The 23235-nt window shown below is 38.6% G+C and overlaps 1 protein-coding gene across 1 annotated transcript in view; it reads right to left on the bottom strand.

Moving 5' to 3' along the window:
• Window positions 1-1283: 1283 nt before the first annotated feature.
• Window positions 1284-23235, bottom strand: part of DDC (dopa decarboxylase) — a 60848-nt gene continuing 38896 nt past the window's right edge. The window contains exons 10-14 of the mRNA XM_074825426.1: window positions 22800-22876; window positions 18998-19017; window positions 17541-17639; window positions 9730-9831; window positions 1284-5550 (exon numbers count right to left, since the gene is read on the bottom strand). Coding sequence (XP_074681527.1) covers window positions 5326-5550; window positions 9730-9831; window positions 17541-17639; window positions 18998-19017; window positions 22800-22876 — 523 coding nt within the window. The 3' untranslated portion in view covers window positions 1284-5325. The remainder of the gene's footprint in view (window positions 5551-9729; window positions 9832-17540; window positions 17640-18997; window positions 19018-22799; window positions 22877-23235) is intronic.

Here is a 23235-nt window from a genome sequence, read left to right as displayed (position 1 = left end):
CATTGGCAGAGCCCAGTTGCCTGCCGATCGCTCCCCTCCGTTCAGCTGGAAGGCCCTCCGGGTGCCCTTCGTTAGGTTTGGAGGAGGCCAGGCCAGGGGAGTCCCGGGCTCTCCCCTCAGTGACCACCCTGTGTGCGGAGGCAGCTCCACGGGAGACAAGTTCCACAGGAGATGTGCCCGAGCGCAAGCCCTGGCTCACTGGGTGGTTCGGGTGGTCGTGATGGGCAGCCGCAACTTCTGCGCATGCAGCACCTGACCACCGTGGCCACCTATTTCACCTCTCCCACTGGCACAGGCCACAAGGGTACCACAGCCACCGTGGCAGTGTCAGAAGCTGATGCTAACATCCTCGGGAACAAGAGCTGATGAAGAGGCCTGTTTGGGAGAAGAGCTCTCCCAAAGCTCTCAGCAGCAGTAGCAGCACCCTCTGGCAGAGGGACGAGATGAATAACATGATGCCTTACAGGGCAAAAGATGGTGGCCCAGGCGGATGTATCCTATGAACTGGTCGTGGAGTCCCTAGCTGGATCACACCAATCCACGTTCAAATTAGCACATCAACCTAGATGCAAATTAGCGCAGTACGCTGCAGTTATCCCTCTGGTATTAACATAGTCACTTCTGTGTGGGTGAACATTTAATTTCCCGTGAGAAACATTTCTTACAGTTACTGTCAGGTTTTTGTTATACATCAAGCTTGTTATACCATTAGTGCAGACAGCATATCAAACTGTCTGCGCTACTGTGCAAGCTATTATCTAAGACCAAATTGGGCTAACATTTATAGTTTGTAACACTGCTGCCATCAAATTTCCACCAAGGCGTGCCTGCCTTATTTCCCTTGGGTTGCACAGGGGCAGGGAGGGAAGGAGCCTGCAGCTGCAAGCTCCCCTCGGGAACACAGGCTGCAGCCAGGCAGAGCTAATGAAATGGGCCGCTGCCTCGTCCCACCTGATGGCGCATGAGCTGCAAACCAAAGCCGAAGCTGGGCAGCTGGCTCCAGTGGCAGATCCAGCTGCGGGACTGTGCAGAACTTTACGGAAGGGTTGGCATTGACCCTGGTTGTAGCCAAGCGTTTTTCAGACTCATGTCGCTGAGGAGGAAACTTCTTGCAGGAACTCGCATTTGCAAAGTAATTTGTTCAAAGAACACATTGAGAAAAAGTCACCAATGGTGAAAATCAGGGCACTGACGTGACCTGAGTGGGGAAGCTGGACCTCTTACAGCACATCTGGCACGAATAAAATGGGAAAAGCTTGGTTAAGAGCAAAGACAAACAATAGTCACAGTTTTGTTTCCATTTATTAATGCTGCCAATTACAACTCACATGTCTGTTTAGTAGGCTTTGGATACAGATTTTGAAGAAACTCAACAGTTCACAAATTATAATAAAATAGCACTAAACCTCTGGTTATTTTTCCATTTAGGTCATACAGACTCTATGTATGCTATGTAGGTATTATCCATCGATGGTTATTTAATCTGTCCCCACCACCCTGGTCTTCAGGGTTCTCAGTTTTATTTCTCATTTGCTCCTGTCTTTGAGCAATTCAAGTTCATGGATGTCTCAAGGTTTAGACTGCTGTTGTAAGGCAACTGCAATGTGATACCACTCATCAAATATGGTATCCTTACAGGAGACAACAACAAAACAACCACCATGAGCAGAATCTTATATAGAAAGGCAAGAGGAAGTTAGAAATTTAATAATTATAATGTAGTTCAGCGTATAAATATATTAGCGATACTTTCATAAATACATATCTTTTCAGTATTTTACCACTAGTAATAAAATATAATCTGTCATTATTATTAAGAATGTAAATATCGTACTAGCACTCCACCAGTTTAAAAAAAAAGTATGGTTACTGAAAAGTTACTGTTTTCCCTCCTTCTCTAGTAGCTGCACTGTCTCCCTTGAGATGTGGATATTCTACTAAAGTACAATTCTGAGATGTTTTAATTATTTTTAACATCAAACAGCATTAATTGGCACAGATTGTATTAGCTTTTGCACACAAGGCACAATAAATCCAGGTTCACATATTAACTGTGCATAAATACAGTATTTCTCACTGACACATACGTTGCAAAGCTACAGAACAGAAACAGCAGTTACGTTCTTCTTTCAAAATGTCCAACACTTTTGTTCTTGAGTTGATTACATAGCCCAGATTTCATTTTCAGATGACCTAACATTAACAGTCGATGAAGGAATTACCATGTGGGGTACCATGAGGGTATGAGATACTGAATACTAAGAAGGCCTTCACCAATTACTTATTCAAATCATCCCAGAATTTCAGAAGAACTAGAACTGTGAACTTCAGATTTCTGTATTTGGCTGGCCATGGGGAAATATAATTCCTTGGGTCTTGTCACTGCTGTTTATTAGAAGATTTACTTATGTCACTTCTTTAAAAACAAAAATAAATTAACTTCTACTGCATATATAATATTTTAAATTAACCTTTATCTAAATTCTTTGCCAAAAGGAGTTTTGGTATCCGGACAACAGCCTTTTCTAAAACTGATACCCATATGCTGAAAAATGTTTAACTGAATGTCAGTTTTGGCAGCATTTTTCCACAAATGCCTAGAGGGACCTATGTCTAATTCTGAGCTGCTGGGAATATTTCACCTCTCCTGGGTTTGGATGTGCATCCTGCCTGTGTCCCTGTTGTACAGCCGTTTGAGGCTCACACAGGCGTGCATCATCCACCTCTGCTCTGGTTTCCATGGAGAGGATTTCCACCAAAATCCTCTTATGTTCAGTCTAGTGTTTCCTTCACCTTATGTATTTTTTTCCAATACTTATTAGTTAGATTCTAATTTCAATTATAGTCACATAAGCCCCAAGCAACTCCGTTTCATTTCAGTGGAATTATCCTGGATTTACTCCATGATAGCTTTGATCAGAATCTGATCTCTTTTTTTTTTTTCCTGGACAGACCCGGTTATGTATTTCACATGCAAAATACTGGTCTGTCTCATAGAGAAGGTGTAATTCTTCTCTGGCTCCTAGATTCTAGTTTCCATAATGTAAAAGCTGTAAAATTGTATCAGTGTGGACCATGCTCCCTCCCTGGAAGTGTTCAAGGCCAGGACTGGGCTTTGAGAAACCTGATCCAGTAGAAGGTGTCCCTGCCCATGGCAGGAGGGTTGGAACTAGATGATTTTTAAGGTCTCTTCCAACCCCAACCAGTCTATGATTCTATATGTGCTATGGATGAACACTGTTTCCCAAGTCATGAGAACTGAATAATGTTTTTAAAAAAAACTAGTAACAGGGAAAGGAAATAACTGCCAGTGTTTTCCACTCTCTTCAGTCTACCAATCTATTGCATTGTGCTACTACAGAAAAGCTTAATTTCATATTGGTTCTACTGAAAAGAATGATGCTATCAAAATTTCTGATACTGGAGCTGAGAGTAGAGTTTTGTGGAATGCCTCAGTCACCTGCTTGAATATTACTTGTTTTTGCCAGATTAATTTGTCATCCCTTGCTTCATCTGTGAAATCAATTCCTTAAAGAAATAGTAATGAGCTTTTCCATCTGGGTGGATGACACAGCCTTACAGAAGGGCGGTACGCCATCGCTTCCCCTAGTCACATAGCTTGACCTGCTGGAAATGCAGAGCTTGGTCAATTTTTCCTAAGTGTCAGGATTCATGCACATCTCTTATGTACCACTTGCACACACATTAGGACTAATCCTTCCCCAGTTTGCACCTCAGCAGTGAGGTGATGAAGAATCACCAGAAAAATCTGCCTAGTCCATAGTCAGCTTTAATCCCTCCTGGAAAGACAGTGGGCGGGAGCAGACTGTGTGCCAAATTAACTGTCCCAGTGCATGATTCGTGGTCTGCCCGCCACTTCCCAAATGTGGGAAGTATACTTGCAAGGGATGGAGGAAGAAAGCTGAATAATTGTGCAAGTTGTTCTAGATGCTTTAGAAGTTAGTATGAGCAGTAAAAGATTAAAACAAATGCAAATGTAGAAATGAATCCTACAGATTACTTTTCTTGGAGTAGCTATTTAATTTGTTCTTATTTACACAGAAGTAACTTTCTGGAATTTGTGTTTTCAAAATGGCAGAAGCACTATTAAAGTCAGATAGTGTTTCTGACTTTGATTTCACCTCTTGACTGTACCTGCCTTCAAGAGGATGACATATCAATGATTTGTGTCAAGTACACATTATTTGACTTACTCTGAAGGTTAATTGTTTTCCAATATTTTTGTATTCCATGCATCACTGTTAACAGAAGAAAACCACTGATGGGGGCACCACATCTTATTTTGGGGGCTAGTTTTATTAATTTTTATTTTTATTGTAATTTGTTATCTTGTTTGTTAGCTAATTTCAGAAACAGAGAGTAACATTTTTGCCATCACATTTCTTAGCATATTGTGTCAAAGATTTATTACACAATGAAGTAAGCAGAATGGTAGCCATAAAAAGAAATCACAACTCTCTTTCACAGAACATAGTTTACAGATTATTTTCAAGTAATCACTGCTTATAACAACTTGGTTAAAAATATAGAATACCAGGTAGCTCATGGCTTTTGACAAAACTCTTAAGAAGGAGCTTTTAAGAGGCCTCATTATGAATGATCAAAGTGAAAACCAATGGCCAGCATAACCTATTTGCCGAGATTTGACAAAATGGCTGTTTTAAAAGCAAGCTCTTTTGGAGAAAGTAGAGAACCTGCCACAAGGATGGTTAGTGTTCATCTAGTGCTCATTCACCCCTGCTCTGGCTGTGTAAGTCCTGAAGTCCTAACTTCATTCACAGAATTACTGCAGCAAGCGTGTCATGACATGACAGTGCCCCAAATGACCGCAACATCTGTGTGTACCTGTTTAGACAGGACCCAAACAGTGTTATAACCAGGTTACTGAACTACCCCCAACTTGGATTCTTTCTGAAGTCACAGTAACGTTAAATTACTTGGTTGTAACACCTCATGGTTTCATGGTTTCATCTATGAAGAAAGGAGTAGGTGTGCTAGGGGTTAATGGGGACGACGGAGGGAGCACTAACCCTTCCATTTTGATTACAAACTGGTAAGAAATGACAGCTGGAGCCCCCATGGCTATGTGCATCCTGGAAAAAGGCAAGATGAAACTACAGTACAGAGAAGTAATGACTAAGGTTACAACACAACTTGCTGGCAAGGACTTTGCTACTGCAGCTGGGCTATATAACAACAGGTTTTGCATTTTTTTCCTTCGTAATTTGACTTTCCCACCTGCCCCTAAAATAAAACTTGGCAACACAGAGAAAGCCAGTTAATTACCTCCTCCCCACTGCTACATCACTGCTGTAACTGCTGGTGGTGGTTTTGCTCCCATGTTTTCAGAAGAGCAGTTGCCAGCTGTGAGATGTGCTGCCAGGCAAACTTGATGTGGGTGGATTCCACTGTGCGGGAACAAATAGCAAAACGTAGCACAAACGTCTCTCGCAGGTGGCACGGGACCAGATGAATCTTCTTGGCTTCATTTATGCTTTTAAGAAGCGCCTTATTTAGTTCATTTGAGCCCTGAAATCATTGTAATTCAATGGATATGGTGATGAATTTCAGAAGCAAGTTTGGAATATGTAAATCCCACCAAACAGTCAAGCCCAAGTACCACCAGTAACACGCAGCCACTTTCTCATCTCTCAGTGCTTTGCCATCAAAGGATTACAAAAAGATGATGGCGCAAGAGATAATTTCTCAGCCACAAAGAGATTTATGGATTAACTGGGGTTTAGAAGCAGTGTTCACACTGGGGCATTTGTGATAGCTGACTGCTTTTTTGTGACCTAAGGTCGTGAGCTATTCATTATTGCATCCATTTCATTACACTTTTCTTAGATCTAATCAAACAAACGTGGGAGGAAGCTTTGCAATGAACTATACTAACATTTGTAAAACAAACCTTCCAGTCTTAAGCATGGCTTCTGTGAAAAAGTCTTTTGAACATGAAGATGGAAATCTTACCCTTAATTATGAAATAGTTAAGGTAATGTATCCCTGGAGTAAGTACGTTTCATACTATCAGCAGAAACCCTAAAAAAGTATTTGCCTCAAGTTCTATAGGAAGTGTCTGCCACAAGAAACCTACAGAGTGGGTTTTTTGGGGCGGATTTTAGAAACGTGGTAAACTGACCCTCCCACTGGAAGTAAACAAAATTCTGCATTCTGGGAAACAGATATAAATGTTAAATATCTTGCAGAAGGTCAGAGGGACTCACATGCAGTATTGAATTTTATCTCCTTCTAGTATACTTCATTCCCCTTGTGCTCAAACAGTGAATGTGAGGATTTCCCTTAGAGCAGCTGTACGCTCTTAATATCAAATCTCAAAAGAAATAGGACTGCACAGAGGAGGACTGGTTCTTTTGCAAGTTCAGCTAATGTTGAATCAATGATTTTCCTAGTTTATGTCCGTCAGCATTTGAGAATAAAACAAAAGATGTAACCAGATTTTCAAAAACAGTAGTAAATCACTTTAAATGAAAACAATGAAAGAAGGGATCCCAAAAACTTGGGATTTTTGTCTGATTTAGCAACACAGGATGAAGTGCTAGCTGCCTATCTTTGACAGTCTTTGTTGCACAAATTAAAGGAACCCGTCTCTCTAACTTCTATATCAGCAGAGAGAGAGATGGCTTCAGCCTTGCTGGACAGTTGGCTGTAATAGCTTAGGATATACTATGTTGATCTTAAGGGCTATAATTTTATCCTTTGGGGAAATAGCTATTGTACAGCCCTTACTCTTTCTATTACACTGCTGCTAACACAGAATTGCAAGAGATGCAAGGAGCATCTGTGCTTTCACCGCAGATCTCCCTTATGGAGAACACTGACTGTGGTAAAACAGTCACAAATGGACAAATCTGTCTATTCAGCAGTGGTTTTCTTACTGTAGCGGCACAAGTCTTCTTGAAAACATATCAGAAAACATGTTCTCTCAAATCTGCGCAGTTGTGACTTGCCTGTTTAGCCTTTTTGCATATAAAACAAAGCATGAGGGAGACACAGTTTCCCATTGGCACTGAGGATAAACGTATTATTCTCATGGTTTTAGATCATATTAGAGTTAGAGCTGAACCTAAGTCAAAGCCTTGTGCTGACTTAGCACAAGTTGTTAGGGAATTTGGATGACAGCCTGAAATTCATGGCTTAGCCTTAGTCTTCTAGGAGATATTTATGCAACTCGAACGCTCCTAACTAAGAAAAGGACCAACTTTGGTGTTTTGCAAGTCCCTACCCATTACAGGTCGGTCACTGGTAACAATGACATACTGCTTTCTTATCAAAGGTAATCCATCATTAAAATGATGATCCTTGCCTTTAATATGAAATGCACAGCACTAACTTCTAGGCAATACAAGTGGTTATATGATGTTAAGTTAATGCCCTTGGCAGGGGTGAGGGGAGGAAGGAGAAAGATTTATATGTCTTTCTTCTGTTCTACTCTCACAGCTGCACCCAGGGGCTGCTGTGACACTCGGGTGTCACATCAAATTGAAGTCAGTAGTGACTAATCCTCTCCCAGAGCTTTGAGAAGCCAGCTCTGATTGAGTCTGTCAGCTTCAATAAGACAGTATTCTCACCCCCTTTGAGAAATGACTAGCTTGACTTGTATTCATCTGCAGATATGACAAGGAGGCCAAAAATTAACCCTTTGGCATGACACATTTGATGAAATAGTTACAATATGAAAGGCACACGCTCAACAGTGTGAAAGGCAAAAAATTAAGTTACAGCTAAGCAAAAAAATAAAAAAGGATTTCTCAAGAACAAAGGAAAAATATTTCATACTTTTACAGCTGTGCAGCATTACAGTTCAAGTCCCCTGTCCCTTAGTCCTACTGTAATTACATAAAAGTTACAAGTATTCTACTTCTAAGATGCATTTTAATATGAATTGCAGAAATCGAAGATTTTTGAAAGAGTGATTTAAAATGCAAATAAAGCTGCAAAAATAACTATAAAACACTCTTCATTTAAAAGCTTGTTAGTTTTGTTTTCTTTTTTGGACCGGGAAGGCGAGCGATGAAAAGACTGCTGTTTCAACAATGGTTTTCAGAAGAATCACGCCTTTATTCTACAACTTGTCCAAAAGTTTCCTAGCTACATGTCCAATATTTACCTTCTATTGTAAAACTGCCTTTCCCTGTAGACCTGATTTCTTCCTCTGGATCATCAGGGACAGGAGAATAGAGGTAGATGAACTACTGCTCTGATCAAAAGTGACAATTCCTGTGTTGCTATGCTCTATTTCACCAGGACTGTTTCTTTAAAGTAAAAGTAGAGCACTGACTAACAGCTGTCTCTGGATCTGCAAAACTAGTGTTTGCTTGTTCCGTGTGACAGAGCAGACTACAACCAACATCTTGCTATTGAGAAATAAAAGCCACAGAACCTATTCTTCAAAATCTTTTAAAAGTTCTTGTTAGGAAAGAAATTGTATTAATGTTTCCACTTAATGGAAAAACTCCATGTTCTGTAATCTGTCTGATCCCATAGCAACAGATCTTTTTTTTCTTTTATTTTAAACAACATAAGTTCAAACAAACCCATTTTCCTATTCCAGATGAATTCACCATTACCTTATTGTTAAAGATTTGTTAGCTCCTTCAGCCAACTGCATCAAACTCAGGTAACTGGGGCAACTGAAGGACTGAGAAAAGAATTTGTGAAAAGTAGCAATACCACACTACCTAGAAGGAGCCAAGATGTGCTTGTGAGCCTCCAGAAAAGCTAAAAGCTCATTTAGGTATCGTGAACTAGAAAACGCCAGTGCTGTTATTATTATTGCTCGGTGGTCAGATTCAGTGTCACAATCCACTCTCTTACAGAGGCTTTGGTTGCAAGCTCTTCTATTAAATGAGTTCTTTACCTAAAATAAGACATTGACCCCCTTTTAATGTCTGATTAAACAAGTAAGCCTCCCAACTACTGCAGCTCTTATGCTCTGAGAGCAGAGTGAGTTTTCTAGCTTCTGTTGGGCAAGGTCTCTATGTCAATAAACTTGGCACTTACAGAGATCTTGGGGAACGGAAGGCCAACAGGGGTGAAAGGATCATGTTCAGCAAAAAAAAGCAGACCAGGGCCAAGGGCAGTTGGGAAGCTGGCCTCCCACGCAACCTGTTCTTACTTGTATCTTGCTCCTATTTGTCCGGTCTGACTGTAGGATTTTATAAATTAAATTGTATTCTTTAAAGAAAACAACAAAAAAGTGTTTACTACTCTAATCTTCATCTAATGGTAGTCATATATATATATATATAATTGGATATTAAATATGCACACATATAAAATTGACAAGAAATATGTAATACAGTCACATACACTCACCCATCATATACAAATGTCTGGGAAAATATATTAAAACAACCATCTTCATCAAAGTCCATCAAGCATAGAATATCACGGTCCTTTTGTATGGTTAGGTAGACCATTTGTTTGCCTTGACTCTATATCTCCATACCCTAATATGCTTGAATTTCTCTTAAGCATTTGATTAATTTTTAACAAAATTGTCTTAAGCTTTTTTCTTTAATCTGCTTTGATCTCCATAAACTCCCTTTACTTTTCTTAAAAAATAATTAACTACATAACTACTTAACTACATAACTACATTAACTACAAAAACTATATTCAATTGCAGGTTATTGTATTGCTATAAAACACGACAGAAGAAATAGGCGGTCTTAGCTGCCTTACCTTCAGTCGAAAACAGACTAGTCCCAAGACAACCTCAGCACAGATCTCAAATCTTTCATCCTGAAGGACTAAATGTTCAAATTGATGTGACAGCCTGACGTGCTGAGAAGAGAAAGATAGTATCTACATTGTATAAATTTGATCCATCAAGAGAAAAAATGTGCTAAATTGCTTCCATCCTTAATTGCTTCTCTCTGTTCTCTCCTCTGATATGTGATAATATTCACATATCGCCATCTGTTTATGTTAACTTATATCCCGTTTATGACTTCCAGAGACCATACTGAGCCATTACTATATTAGTAGCTCAGACTATCTTAGGCAGTACTAGCCTGTTTCTTAATGAAACATTTTGTCACACTTTTATATGATACCATATTAATAGTAAATAATTGTAATAATTCTTCTTTAGGTTTTCTACCACTGTCAGTTTTGGCTGGGAATGGCTAAAGAGTCCAAAAGTTATTATAGGGAGAGGGGGAGATGCACAGATATAAATAGAGAAAATGATCGCAATTCCGGTGCAAAGTAAGCTGGAAAGATACACTCTTCAGAATAGTTCACTTAACATGACAGCAACTGTGAAGAAGGGGAGAACTTGCTGACTCTCCTGACCTGGGTGCTGAGATTCAGTTGAAAAGAAAGGTGATGGCAGCAGAATCAAGAAAATGGATAGCAAATCTGAGCCAACATGTTCAGAAGTTACTGGGGACAAAAGTGACATTGGACATCAAGCCAGAGCAATTATTTTGGAGCACAGGAGCATTCTGAAGCCAGTGCTCCTCCAAAATCAAACAAATAGGAAAGATACCAACAAGCATACTAACAACCAGCTGGGAAGTCTTAACATCAGTGAGTGATGCATTCTCATACCATGTTTTGCTTTCTTCCAAACAGAAAATGCATTCAAAAGCACTTGGAAAAAAAGAACCCATATCCTCATCAGGTACCTGCAGTACCTTATCCAGTCCCTCTCTCACTGGCTATCATCAGTTTAGTGCTCACTATCCTAAAAAAAAAAAAAAAAAAAAGACGACAACAGCAACCATCTATTAGAATTAGTTTGTCTTCATGCAATAGCCAGTCTATACCAAAAATTATCAGCAACATCTACAATGATGTTTAAAAGTTCCTTAGCTTTTATATATTTACGATCGCAAATAAGTTTACAAAAATAAACAACTAAGCTCATGTCTTTTCCTGCTTTTGCACTTTGCTTTTTTGCAAGTTCAAGGACAGATATCAAACAAAAATGAAACATTTCACTTTGGGCCAGGGTTCAGTGTGGAATGTTTCATCTCACAGCAGCTTTTTCCAAAAGGGCAAGAACAAGACAAAACAGAAATTACAGAACAGAAAAAACAAAATAAAACAAAACAACAACACATTTTGCAATCTTAATCATAGCTTTCTGATGTTTGTTTCTTTCTTAAAATAGAAAAACATTGTTTATATTGAATCAAAACATTGCTTCAAAACCTTCATATTGGGCATACTGGCACCCTATGCAACCAGCCAGTCTTACTGTTGTTACCACTTCCTCTCTGCTCTTTGTTACATCCATTTATCATCTTCCTCTAAAATTAGACTGAAAGCTCTTTGAGTCAAGAATGAGACCAATAAAATGCCCAATCCTTTCCAGGGCATTTGAATGTTCTGCTAATATAAACAGCAGGAGTTCAAGCTATGAAAATTGACCAGAAGTCTATGTATACTATACATACAGATACTTGTATGCATAAGAGCATGGAAAACAGATGTGAAATATGCATACGTGCTGTAATGATCTTTTACTGTTTCCTCCTGTCCTCATGTTCTATAGCCTTAACCAAACGGATGTCTTTTACACAGCTCTGCAAAATTTCACACTGCATATACTACATCTTGGAAATCAAAGCCATAAAAAAAATCATGTTCGATGAGATAAGAATTTCACAACTGTTCAGCTGAATGTAATCACTAACTAAATTTAATCAAAATTTACCTGCGTAAGAACTGAATAAAAAAAAAAATTAAGATTTGGCTTACTGCAAGTAGTTTGTAAAGAAAACTCCGGACGCATGCTGTGCATTTTATAGCAGGTATTTATGTCCACTTTTTGCACTAAAGGAATTTTCAGGAATTTGAAAGAAATGAAAACAAGAAAAATAGAGAATATTCTGTAAAACACAAATCAAAATTCTGGAAGTATTTTGTATTCATGTCTGGATGAAAGTACTTTTATCCACCTCGTCTTAACAAGCAGCAATAATTTGTGAAACCACTGGGGGGCACCAAGGGTTTTAGATTATACAGAACTGGAAAGGAAAGTGGAGATTTAACTGACCTTTTCACCTGTAATAGCTCTGCTTAACACATTTACCGAAGGCCCTGCACCTTTGAACTATAAGCTATTATCCTGAATTGCTTTTACAAAGGTTGTTGCAACCAAACATAATTAAACCCAATAAGTTAAACATTATTAAGCCTGGAAGTTGAAACTCTGTAGAACCGAAGGGCTTTTAGGTATCACACCTGCCTCTGTGAGTCCAAGAGCTGTACCCATACTCTGGATGTGAGCATAGCACTAGCTCACAGGAGGACACATGTGGTTTTAGTGCTTCAACTTTTCAAGACAGGAAGGTAAACTGTAAAAATAAAGTCCTGTCTGGAGAACTCTGGGCACTGAAACTAACGATAGGAAAGGAGCGGTGAAAACTGACAGGCAGTTAGTTCTCAGTTTTCTGCTGAATATGTACATATCAAGCCTGATCTATGGATATTTTAACCCTCAAAATGCTTTTGATTTTGTGTCATGCTGTGTCCTCCTGTCCCTAGCACCATTAGCTTAACATTAACGATAACTTAGACTTGGCATTCAAATATTATTTAACCTTTAAAAATTATTTTATTTAATGCTGTTCTATAATTTAACAAAAAAGTGGACGTACACAAACCAACTCACATACTGTTTCTAGCAATATCATTTGGAAAATCCCTTTATCATGTGGGTTCCCAAAGTGGAATCACTGCATTAGTGGCCTGGAAAGTTTTGGTATATAGGAACAGAGTACCAGCCCTTCTCTTCACAGTGAAATTTAGCAAACTGAAGAAAAGAAGCTTGTAAGGAATTTTTGTGTATCACTATCTATCTCAGGTAAATAACCATTGCTCTTCTGCAGTGAGAAGGGAAACAAGAAAGGGATCCAATTCATTTAGTTATTCTGATCCCTGCTAGCTGATGTCTGCATGCAGTTGGTGCTAATTGCTGTAAGGGGCCTCAGATAAAAACGGGCCCAAGGACATAATTTTTGCAACTTTGATGGGTACATCCCAGACAGGACAGATAAACCAGCAGACACCTGTGGAAGCCCCTCACCCTTCCCCAAATTTTAGTACGTTTGCACAATGTATTAACATATGCATTAGATTCTCTGGAAATAGGTGTGTACTTCCTGGAAATTACATGAATATTCATTTCTTTTATTGTATATAATAAGTGTGTCCTTGTCTTTCGGTATGCACGTTAGCTGGAGTGATCCCCCATGCATCCAGCGCTGCAATAAAGAATGTCTGCCTTCTAAAACTTCAAACTAAGGGGTTGAGACCGAATTTACGGTAACAATTCAGGATTAAGGGACATGTCTTACATCATCACTAATGGGAGCAGAAAACTTGTGAGGCATTAAGATGTGGTCCCTATTTAAAACAAGCTGTATTTGTGTATGTATATGTGTCAATATAAGTATAAATGCTTCTGCACTGAGGTGTTTAAACTGAATTTTGATTTTTGGGCAGAGCCTTCAAGAACTAAAATAGTTTTTGATTGAAGGGAGCTTCTCTGAAGCATCAGCCCACATTAATGTGTATACACAAGTAAGCACACACAGAATCATCTAGGTTGGAAAGGACCTTGAAGATCATACCGCCTAGCCTTGATCACTTCATACTTTTCCTCCTATAGATTTCACCTCTCTGCCTGCCTTAGCTCACATCCCACTACACTCCGAAGGAAAATGCTGTCAAAAGAGTCTTCTCAACAGCCACTTGGACTGTGACACTCCCCAGTTGAAATGCTATCTCTGGCATTGCTGTTCTGTACAGCTGCAGTTTCTTAAGTCTCTGCTGTTGATTTTTAATGGAATTAGTTATCCTCCGCAAAGAAAGAAGGACCCGGTACACTGATTTCTTCTGGTCCTATGGAGGATTCATCTGAGTCAGAAAGTTCATCGGGATCACATACAAAAACATCAACTGCTAAATTTCTGGAATGACTTCTGAGCTCTTTGAGAGGACTTAAACAACAAAGGAGTAATAGATAGTCAAGCAGTTTGCAAATGGGCCATTTACAAACGGGCCATTTGGGTTTCACATTTATACTGACTCTCAGTGTTTGGAATCAGTCCAGAAGACTGTTACTGTTGTTGGGTTTGCCCTCTTTGTACATCTCCTCTGAGGCTTTGGGACTTACCTCCAAAATTTTTAATTTTCTCTCCCCACATCCACCAGAGATGACTGTCCTCCCATTTACCACTGCTTTAAAACCTATACTTTGCAATAGGTTAATATTACATGTTGTATGGGAAAAGAGTACATAACTGGAAGGTTTAGAAAACAAAAAAGGTTACTGCAAGTCACACATTCTCATCTACCAGGAATATTTTAGTTCCTAAATGCCTTCCTCAGTACAAGCAAATCCCAGGATGCATTGGTTATCTAGTCATTTTAATGCAGACCTTAAGGTTGCAAACATAAGAAACATCTTTTTCTTAAAACATACTAATAAAAGAGAAAAAAAAAAAAAGAAAAAAAAAAAGGAGAGACAAATAGGTTTTGGGGGCAGTTTACATCCAGGGAAAAAAAAAGTTTGTGAAGAGATAGTTGATAGATATCTTTGGTCTTCCATATAGAAGCTTGCTGATCACACAGCAAATAGGGTGGCTTCTTAAGGATATGCAGTGTTTTTTTCCCTCTGTATCATGTCAGAAGCTCATTACTACTGAAAATCTCAAATCACTGTGTAAGTAATACCTGGCTGCGTAGAAGAAGCTTAACTAGAAGTCTATAAACACTGGATAAATCTTCCTACAGTCTTCTATGACTTAGGAGCTGAAGTGTCTTTTTTTTCCCTAGGTGATCACAGCATCTATATTGGGATTTTTATAAACTCAGAAAGGAATTGAAACCCTAGGTCCCAAATCTCTCAATAAGGCCCATCCCTGAACCTGAACAGGCATGCCTTAGCTGCTGTTGTATAGCATGAACAAGAATGACATGCCCTACACACAGATATGCTGACGTTATGAAAACTATGTGGTGTATGAGTGCATGCTACATCCCAAATGTAGGCATCTCCTTCCCCAGGTTCAAGTCCAAGGAGCTGTTTCAAACCTCTGCTCTTCCGCCTGACTCTGTGGCGCTTTCCCTGAGGCAACTCCTTAACAACACAACAGAGAGAGAGTGCTTCTTCCCGCTTCCCCAGCTCCATCCACTCTGCTCTCCACTGGAAGGTTGAAATACCTGTTTCTGCCACGGTTCCTAGGTCTCTTCTTATTCTACCTATGTCCACTCTATCACCCACTATAATAAATGCAGGTTCAGAAATAATTCTGGCAACTACAGGTGTTCCCTTAAAACCCAGCTAAAAGTTCCAAGTACACAAGATACAGTACCAGCTATTCTCTTCCAGGACTGCCTTTGCCAGCAATGGGAAGATAAAAGCTGTTATTGGTAAGATGCTACATGTTCAAAAGAAAGCAACTTTTCAAGGCCAAGCAATTTTAAAGTGAAGTTAAATTCCAAATTCATTTTCATTTGGAAACTTGTCTATAGGTTTGAAAATACAAACCAGTATCAGGCTGGTTTACATACCTCATTACTATGCTACCAAAAGAAAAGTCATCACAATATATTTGGAACCCACAATAATTCCTGAGAAGAGAGGAAAATGTGCAAGATATGAAACACGTTTATAATTGTTATTTTGCAGCTACTGATGTAACTTTACCAACATGTCTGCAAACTCACAAAAGGTATCTTAAATTCTGCTAGAGCAGGGAGCAAATGAAATGCAATTATTTCTTGAAATTTAAGTTCCACAGAGATTGCTAGAGATAGAGGTGACTTTTTTTTTAAAGCTGCTTTGGAACCCACTGCATTTAATCAGAATTCTTCTGGGGGAGGCAGGTGGCAAGGAGAAACTAACTTAACGGTTCCAGTTTGACAGATGTATACAGTGAGCCAAATTCTGCACTTAATTATCCCTCTTGCCCTTTCAAAGTTGCAAACATAAGGTCATAACTTATTTTTCTCTGGGGAGCAATTTAGTCCTTAGTGAAATATTAAACATACATACTCAATTCAACGAGCCTTTGGGAATCTAGCTGTCTGAATTACCTTTACGAATAAGGAAACATATTAGGGCTTTACTTTGCATTCAGTTATCTTTAAGAAAAGATTGATTTGCTTAGCTTTCTTGAACTGTATTGTCACAGAAAATATAAAAACCTGGTCCTCAGCTATGATTACAGAAAGACAAGCACTTTTTGGCTGGTCATTCAGGGAAATGTCTGGGAGACAGGGAAGAAGGGAACTTGTTGAATGTAAATACTGACCTGTGGAAACCGGCCTGATAAAAGGCTGTGCAATTGATATGAGGCTTCCAACCCTTTATTTTCCCAGCCCTACTTAAAAACTTGGCATCATATTGAAATAATTGCAGTCTCCAGAAATCTAATGTGAGAGAGAATCCCACCAGAAACTGTAATGGTAGCCTAGTAAAGTGGTAACAAATCATGTATCAATTTTTCATCAGAAGGATATGTATCAGATTGCCACAAGGATGACAGAGCATCAGAATTGCCACCGTTGTCTAAATTTATTTCTGAAAGCCTCATATTTCTATTTGTAGAGATATTTGTACAGTCAGTTGAAAATTATATGTGATAAAAATGAGAAACAAAGAGGGTACTCTCCATCCCAGAACCTTTCCAAATCGAAAGGGACTTCCTCATGCAGTGATTTCACAACAGTGGAGAAAAGCCTTTCTTAGGAATTAATCTGTTTAGTACCACAATAGAAAGGAATGTGTGTCTGCAGGGAGTTTGGTATACTAGACCAGACCCTTAGCTAATGGATATTTTTGTAAATATTTAGAGCCAACTCATGGATTTCCCCTCACTAGAAGTTTCCCTAAACTTCATCAAGACAAAAGGTATGCTTGAATTTGACTTTACTGCTACAGAGGAAGTATATCTATAATTTAGACTGGTGCCAGATGTGGGTTTTAGTGATAAAGAAACCCCTTCTTTTTACATCAAGAATAAACTTAGTACTTATTCATAACAATGTTACCAAACTGTAAATTGTACACTTTTTTTTTTTTTTAAAGTATTTTAAACAGGAAACAAAGAAGCAGCAGAGGTATACATGCACAATAAGTCACTGTATCCCTTAATCAAAATCTAAACATGCTCTCAATGCATCCACATTAATAAAATAAAGAAGTAATGAATAAACATGTCTTTCTGCAATAAAACTATGGGTGTGCTCTGGCTTAATTTGAAAAGGAACTATGGTCCCACACTGTAGATTCCTAGATTTCTCTTCCCTAAAGATTAACACAAAATGGATGACAGTTTTGATCCTGCCATGATATGAAATTGTGACAGCACATGGGGCAAACGAGCAGCACCCCTCTTGAACTGAGTTGTCTAAAAGCTGTTGCCTGTGCTTTCTGATGGGTACAGAAGTCATGGAAAGTAGACAGGTAGACAGCTCATTTTCCCTTGCCATCCCACCACAGGTTACCCAAGAAAGCAAATTCCAGTCACCTTGCGGATGTGCTCCTGCAGTCCCGTGACCCCATACATCCTCAGCACGAACCAGAGCTTCAGGGAGCGGAACCTCCTGCCCAGGGGGATTTGCCAGTGCTGAAAGACAGGGAGAAGGGAGGGCACCCATGTTAGAGGTCCTCGTTGCAATGATACTGAAGAAACTGTACATTCTGCAATGATTTTGAAGTGTGCCACATTGACATATCCTACAGGCAGTTGCCAGAGGTGGGTCAAATAATAGTAGAAATGTCTATTCCCGGTCAATGCCCTGGTGTGACTGTTTAATACGCAAAATTTTCAAATTAAAATTGGAAAACGAGGTTGGTGTCGTAATGGAAGGGTCAAAAGGCAAATCAAATTTTCTTTGTGCATGAATTCTCCTCGAAGGTTTTAGAAAAATAAGTATCTTAGAAGCTGTCCTGGTTTTGGCTAGGGCAGAGTTAATTTTCTTCCTGGTAGCTGGTACAGCACTGTATTTTGGATTCAGTATGACAATAATGTTGAAAACACACTGATGTTTTAATTGTTGCTAAGTCGCGCTTATCCTAAGTTAAGGATTTTTCAGCTTCCCACGCTCTGCCAGCGAGCAGGTGCACCAGAAGCTTGTGAGGGAGCACAGCCGGGACAGCTGACCCGAAATAGCCAAAGGGATATTCCATGTCATAGGACGTCATGCTCAGTATATAAACTGGGGGGAGTTGCCTGAGGATATGGATTCCTGCTCGGAGACTGGCTGGGCATCAGTCAGAGGGTGGTGAGCAATTGCACTGTGCATCACTTGTCTTTCTTGGGTTTTATTTCTCTCTCTTTTTGTTATCTTCCTTTTCATTACAACTATTATTATTATTATTATTCATTATTATTATTATTATTGATGTTATTTTTTTATTATTATCATTATCATAATCATATTTCAATTATTTTCAATTATTAAACTATTCTTATCTCAACCCATGAGTTTTACTTCTTTTTTTTTGATTCTTCTCCCCATCCCACGAGGCTGCGTGATGCTTAGTTGCCAGCTGGGGTTAAACCATGACAGAAGCTCATGTACAATATTTATAGTTGTGGGGCTAGCATCTACAATGACAGGCCCTTTTCCATTTCAAAACAACCATGTTTCTACTAGTTAAACATTAAAGCACATACCCTTTTTTTTAAATTGTATTATTCACTATCTTAAGGAAAAAAAATAATCTCTAGGATGTTTCTTTCTACTGCCTAAACCTTGAGATATTGCACATGAAAGAAAATTTCAGCCTTTAAACAATTTTTTTCAGAAAATAGAGTTTAAAGTTTCAGCTTAAGGAATGTTAAAAAATTAGCAAGCTGCATCCTTCCTGGAAAGAAGCATAAGGTTTTTGAGGTTTATGATAGTAATGGAAAATAAAAGTCCTGAAAATATCAGTATATACCAGTAATAATATGAATTATTACACTGATGCTGTACTTACCCGATAATCTGTTACAAGGCCTGGAAGTTAAAGAAAAAATGTTCACATTGCTTCATCACAACAGCCAAAGCTTTTAATCATTCTAATGTTATTGAAAAAACTGTCTCTTAGCTATCCTGTACATTTGCTACAAACTTCTGCATCATCAGTGTCAACAGGGCCACTAAATACCTAGTAGGATACTCAGCAGCATGCTAAATGAAGGTGCTTGTAATAAGCTTCATTCCTTAGCTAGCCAGAATATACCACTAACAGATTAAAGTTTACAGGAGAAGAAACACAATTTTCCTTTCTGTTATACTGCAGATACTGGGTAGATGATGGACTAAATACTATGTTTTTTTTCTTCTTGTAAGGAAAAGAAGTAGTATATAAAACAGCTACTATTAATTTTGTAATAAACACTTTGCAGAATCCCCAAACTCACTTCATCACTCATTCTCTGCTCTGAAATGTCACCACCTTTACCCTAGTGTACCGGTAACACTTTTTTAAAATAATCCACTTCTACCTACCTTTTATGCTCATTCATGTATTTGTTGCTAATTCTTCAGCATGTCTGATACGTGACTGGAAAATTTGACTCAGAATTGACCTCCTTCTGCTTGGACAATAGTATTCTGTGGTTTTTTATGGCTTTTCATTTGATGTACTGAAAGCCCCTTACAAACCCAGACTGACTAAGCCACAAAGCAGTCCAGGGAGGCAAGTAGAGGGCATTAATAGTTATCTTTTATATAAGCACACAGAGTCAAGATGCGTCTACCTTTTCTTTGAATCAGGTAATCAAACTGATTTCTCAGTAAAGGAAGCTGTAACATAAAACTGGATTACTTGCAGTAAGACAGTGACAGAAATTAAACTGACGTAAAATGTAAAGCACTTCTTTAAGAAAATGTGGAAGCATCTGCTTAGCTTTCTTATTCTGCTTTATTACTCTGCAGTGGAGTGAGTATAAGCTTCATAGGAAAGTATGTACTTAAATTCCACGGGAAAGTGCTGTCTAAGCGCTCCCAGAATTCTGAACTGCAGGGTACTATATAGAACTTCTGAATTTGACCAGTGTATGTCATTTACATAATTCTCAGCCTTTACATTTTCTAGGAGTTAAAAAAAAAAAAAAAAAGACTGTATTTCCTGTTTTACAAGCTCTCTTGCCAATGTTCTCTCATCTACACAGACAAAACATAGGAAAAAACATGGTCCTTCCTCCCTGCGACATATAGCTGTTTGGATCTTTAACCTGTTACTAGGTTATTTTCCAGATGAAAAAAACCACACAACAATCAACAATCATTAACCTGTTCCTGGACTTCAGGAAATGAATGTAGTTGTCTCAGCTCAGAAACGAGGCAATTTGATAACAATCACATTCTTCTGCATTGTAGCAGCCATTTTTGTTTGATAGCTGCAAGACTGGTAGTAAAGAGAGTAAAGCAACTGGTGCTAGATAAATAATCCTACGCTCCTGTAAGGGGCTATGTCTAATGATCCACAACAACGCCTTTCACAAGCTGTGAAGCAGAATGCAATCAATGATTAGTCCTTGATTACAAGCCTTAGTCTTACATCTGTATTTAACCACGAGGAATTGCATTGTGGGAGCATATGTGGCATTCACAATAGAGTATAAAGCTGCATTCTTCTAACACTGCCATTAGGATTTGACCTATATCCTGGGTTGCCAGGCAAGCTAGTATAATCTTCCTGGTGTCATGATGCAAATCACATAAAATTATAATTAATGACAAAATAAAGACCTTCCCCTTGGGGGCACACATAATTGCCATGTGGTTATTAAGAGTAATTGCTCACAGATAGAGATATTTTTCCGCTCATTTAAATTCTTGAGTGAGAGATGAGCAAATTCAAAAATGCTTTTCATTTGCCTTGTAAACCATGATGGGAATTTTCAGACCTGAGACATACTCAGAAAATAAGACCATCCATTAGACAAGGCATATTTCCAGGAGTGCTAACATCCCATAAATCACACAGGGATCAATAGGGACCGCAACAAATTTGCACCTATGCAAATTTGACTATGTTTATTGAAGACATAAGTGTGGATTGAATTTAACAGTTTAACTAGAGGTATTTGCATTTTTAAAAAGTGTTGTCCGGCTCTTTTGAAAATTGATATCAAATAGGAATAGAGCATAGAAAAATTTAGTGTCACTGGACTGCTAGTAATCAGCTGATCTCTCTGAAATCGTTCTGTCCAGATCACATAACATGCTATCACAGCTGACAAAGGCTGAACAATTTACTATCCACATTGGGAGATGAAGTTTTTAGGTCAACTAGGTGGCCACACTGAAAGCACCTAGTTTTAAGAAAGGTTTGATTTTCTTCTGGTGTTTTTTAACCTGGGGAAGACCTAAGGTTTTTGTATCAGTACTGTCAGTTGTCACGAGAACATATTTTCACTTTAGTTAAGGTTGGAATTTTTTCTCCTGAAGAGAAATATTTTTCATGTATGCAAAGTAAAAGCTAGTGACTTAAATTTATTTGCTATAACTTGTATTTTTCATTAAAAAAGAAAAAAAACAGTATATATGCTTTTTCTTAACAATTCTAGCCTTTGGAGGGTGAACCTCAGCTCCAGAGTTACTGCATTTTCCTGTTTATTGCACTGTTCTATATTTACATTGCTTAGAAATGTAGAAAAAGAATAAAATGCAAAATTTCTGCCAGTTCAGGATTTAGGCACAAGAATCCATTTTTCCTAGGGCTTTTTAGTGAATGGTGGAATTCCGGATGGTGTTAGTTTAAATGTCAATGAGTTCAAAGCCATAACAGAGAGAAGATAAAAATACTCAGGATACACTTCTGAACACAGATCAGTACCAGCAGTTCCAGGAAAAATACAAAATAAACAGTAAGAACATCCACATGTGATTCACCCTCTTAAGAAAGTTATGAGGGAACTTGTACCACATCTTGACACTGCACTGCTGTGTCTTTCTTCACAATTAATCAGTTAATAACTGAATGTGTAAAAACGGGCTTCAGGATGGCAAATGCCGCTCTGCAGTTGCTAGGTATGTGCAAGGAGCAGCGCTAATCCATTAAGGAGCTTTTTGCAGGGCCTAAGATTTGTAAGTTCTTTGCGAGCATTTTGTGAAGAGCTTTCATGAGCATTTTGTACAAGATGGATAGCCTGCACTTACCGCCTTCTCTACAATCAATGCAAGAACATGAGAGCAACAGGATAATGTCCCAGATAACTATCACTCAAAATAGAGCACAGATACCAAACACAGCTCACCCCTTCTTTGCGGTTTCAGGGACTGTTTGCTCCTGGCATGGGTTTTTGGAAATTTGAAATCAGAGCTTCAACAAATAGCTAAGAAAAAAGGTCACAGACTTAGAAACTCTAAAACAAATCAGATCTTGAAACCATTCTGGAGAAAGGTATGTTGAGGAAGGCAGGTTAAGGGACTCAATACACAGCATCTAATAATACATTTATCTGACTGCCAAAAGATCATCAAGAATTTTCTCAACACTCCTACAGTCACTGGTAAGTCTGGAGCTGGGGAAATCCCAATACAAAAGTATTCATATAATGCTTTATAAAATGTCTTTCCCTCAATTGCTTTCTATACTAACTAAATCTCACTAGACATGTGTTTGCACTTTAATAGGCTTAACTCCCTAGGGCACTCTGAAAATGGAAATAGGCTCCTAAACAACTTAGGTAGTTTTAAGAATTTCAGTTTTCATCTTAAGTCCTTTTTTCTATTAAATATCAGTGCGCAAACAAAATAATAATAATCTAATTTATTTATAAAATTACCAGACTCCTGATGGTGATGCTGCAGGTAAAGAGGTTCTAATTTAAAGGCACCTGTTAAATCTGATCTTTTTTTCACCCTGTATAAAAAAGAAAGAATTAAATTTAAGGGATTAAATTGCCACAAGAAATGAAGGCAAATTGTATGTGTTTAAACTGGCGTATTTCCTGAGCACAGCCTGTGCCATTTTCAGTGCTTTTTCACAGCCATATCAGTACTGTACTTACAAGTAGTTAAGTGTAAGGCTCAGCAGGAACGGGCAGCATGACTGCACGACTGCATATTTAAAAACAGACAAGAAACAGACACAGAGGATCTTTTTATGGTGATAGACACTCACACCAGAATGTGAGACTAGCTGAAGCAATGTTAATGTTTGCAGTCAACAGAAGTTGCCTTGAAATTACTGCAGTACAAAGCTGTGTGGGAAGAGCTGTG

The sequence above is a fragment of the Strix aluco genome, chromosome 1, assembly GCF_031877795.1.
Source record: "Strix aluco isolate bStrAlu1 chromosome 1, bStrAlu1.hap1, whole genome shotgun sequence".
Lineage (NCBI taxonomy): Eukaryota > Metazoa > Chordata > Aves > Strigiformes > Strigidae > Strix > Strix aluco.
Note: the sequence above shows the minus strand (reverse complement) of the source record. Positions and strands in the feature narration are given on the sequence as shown.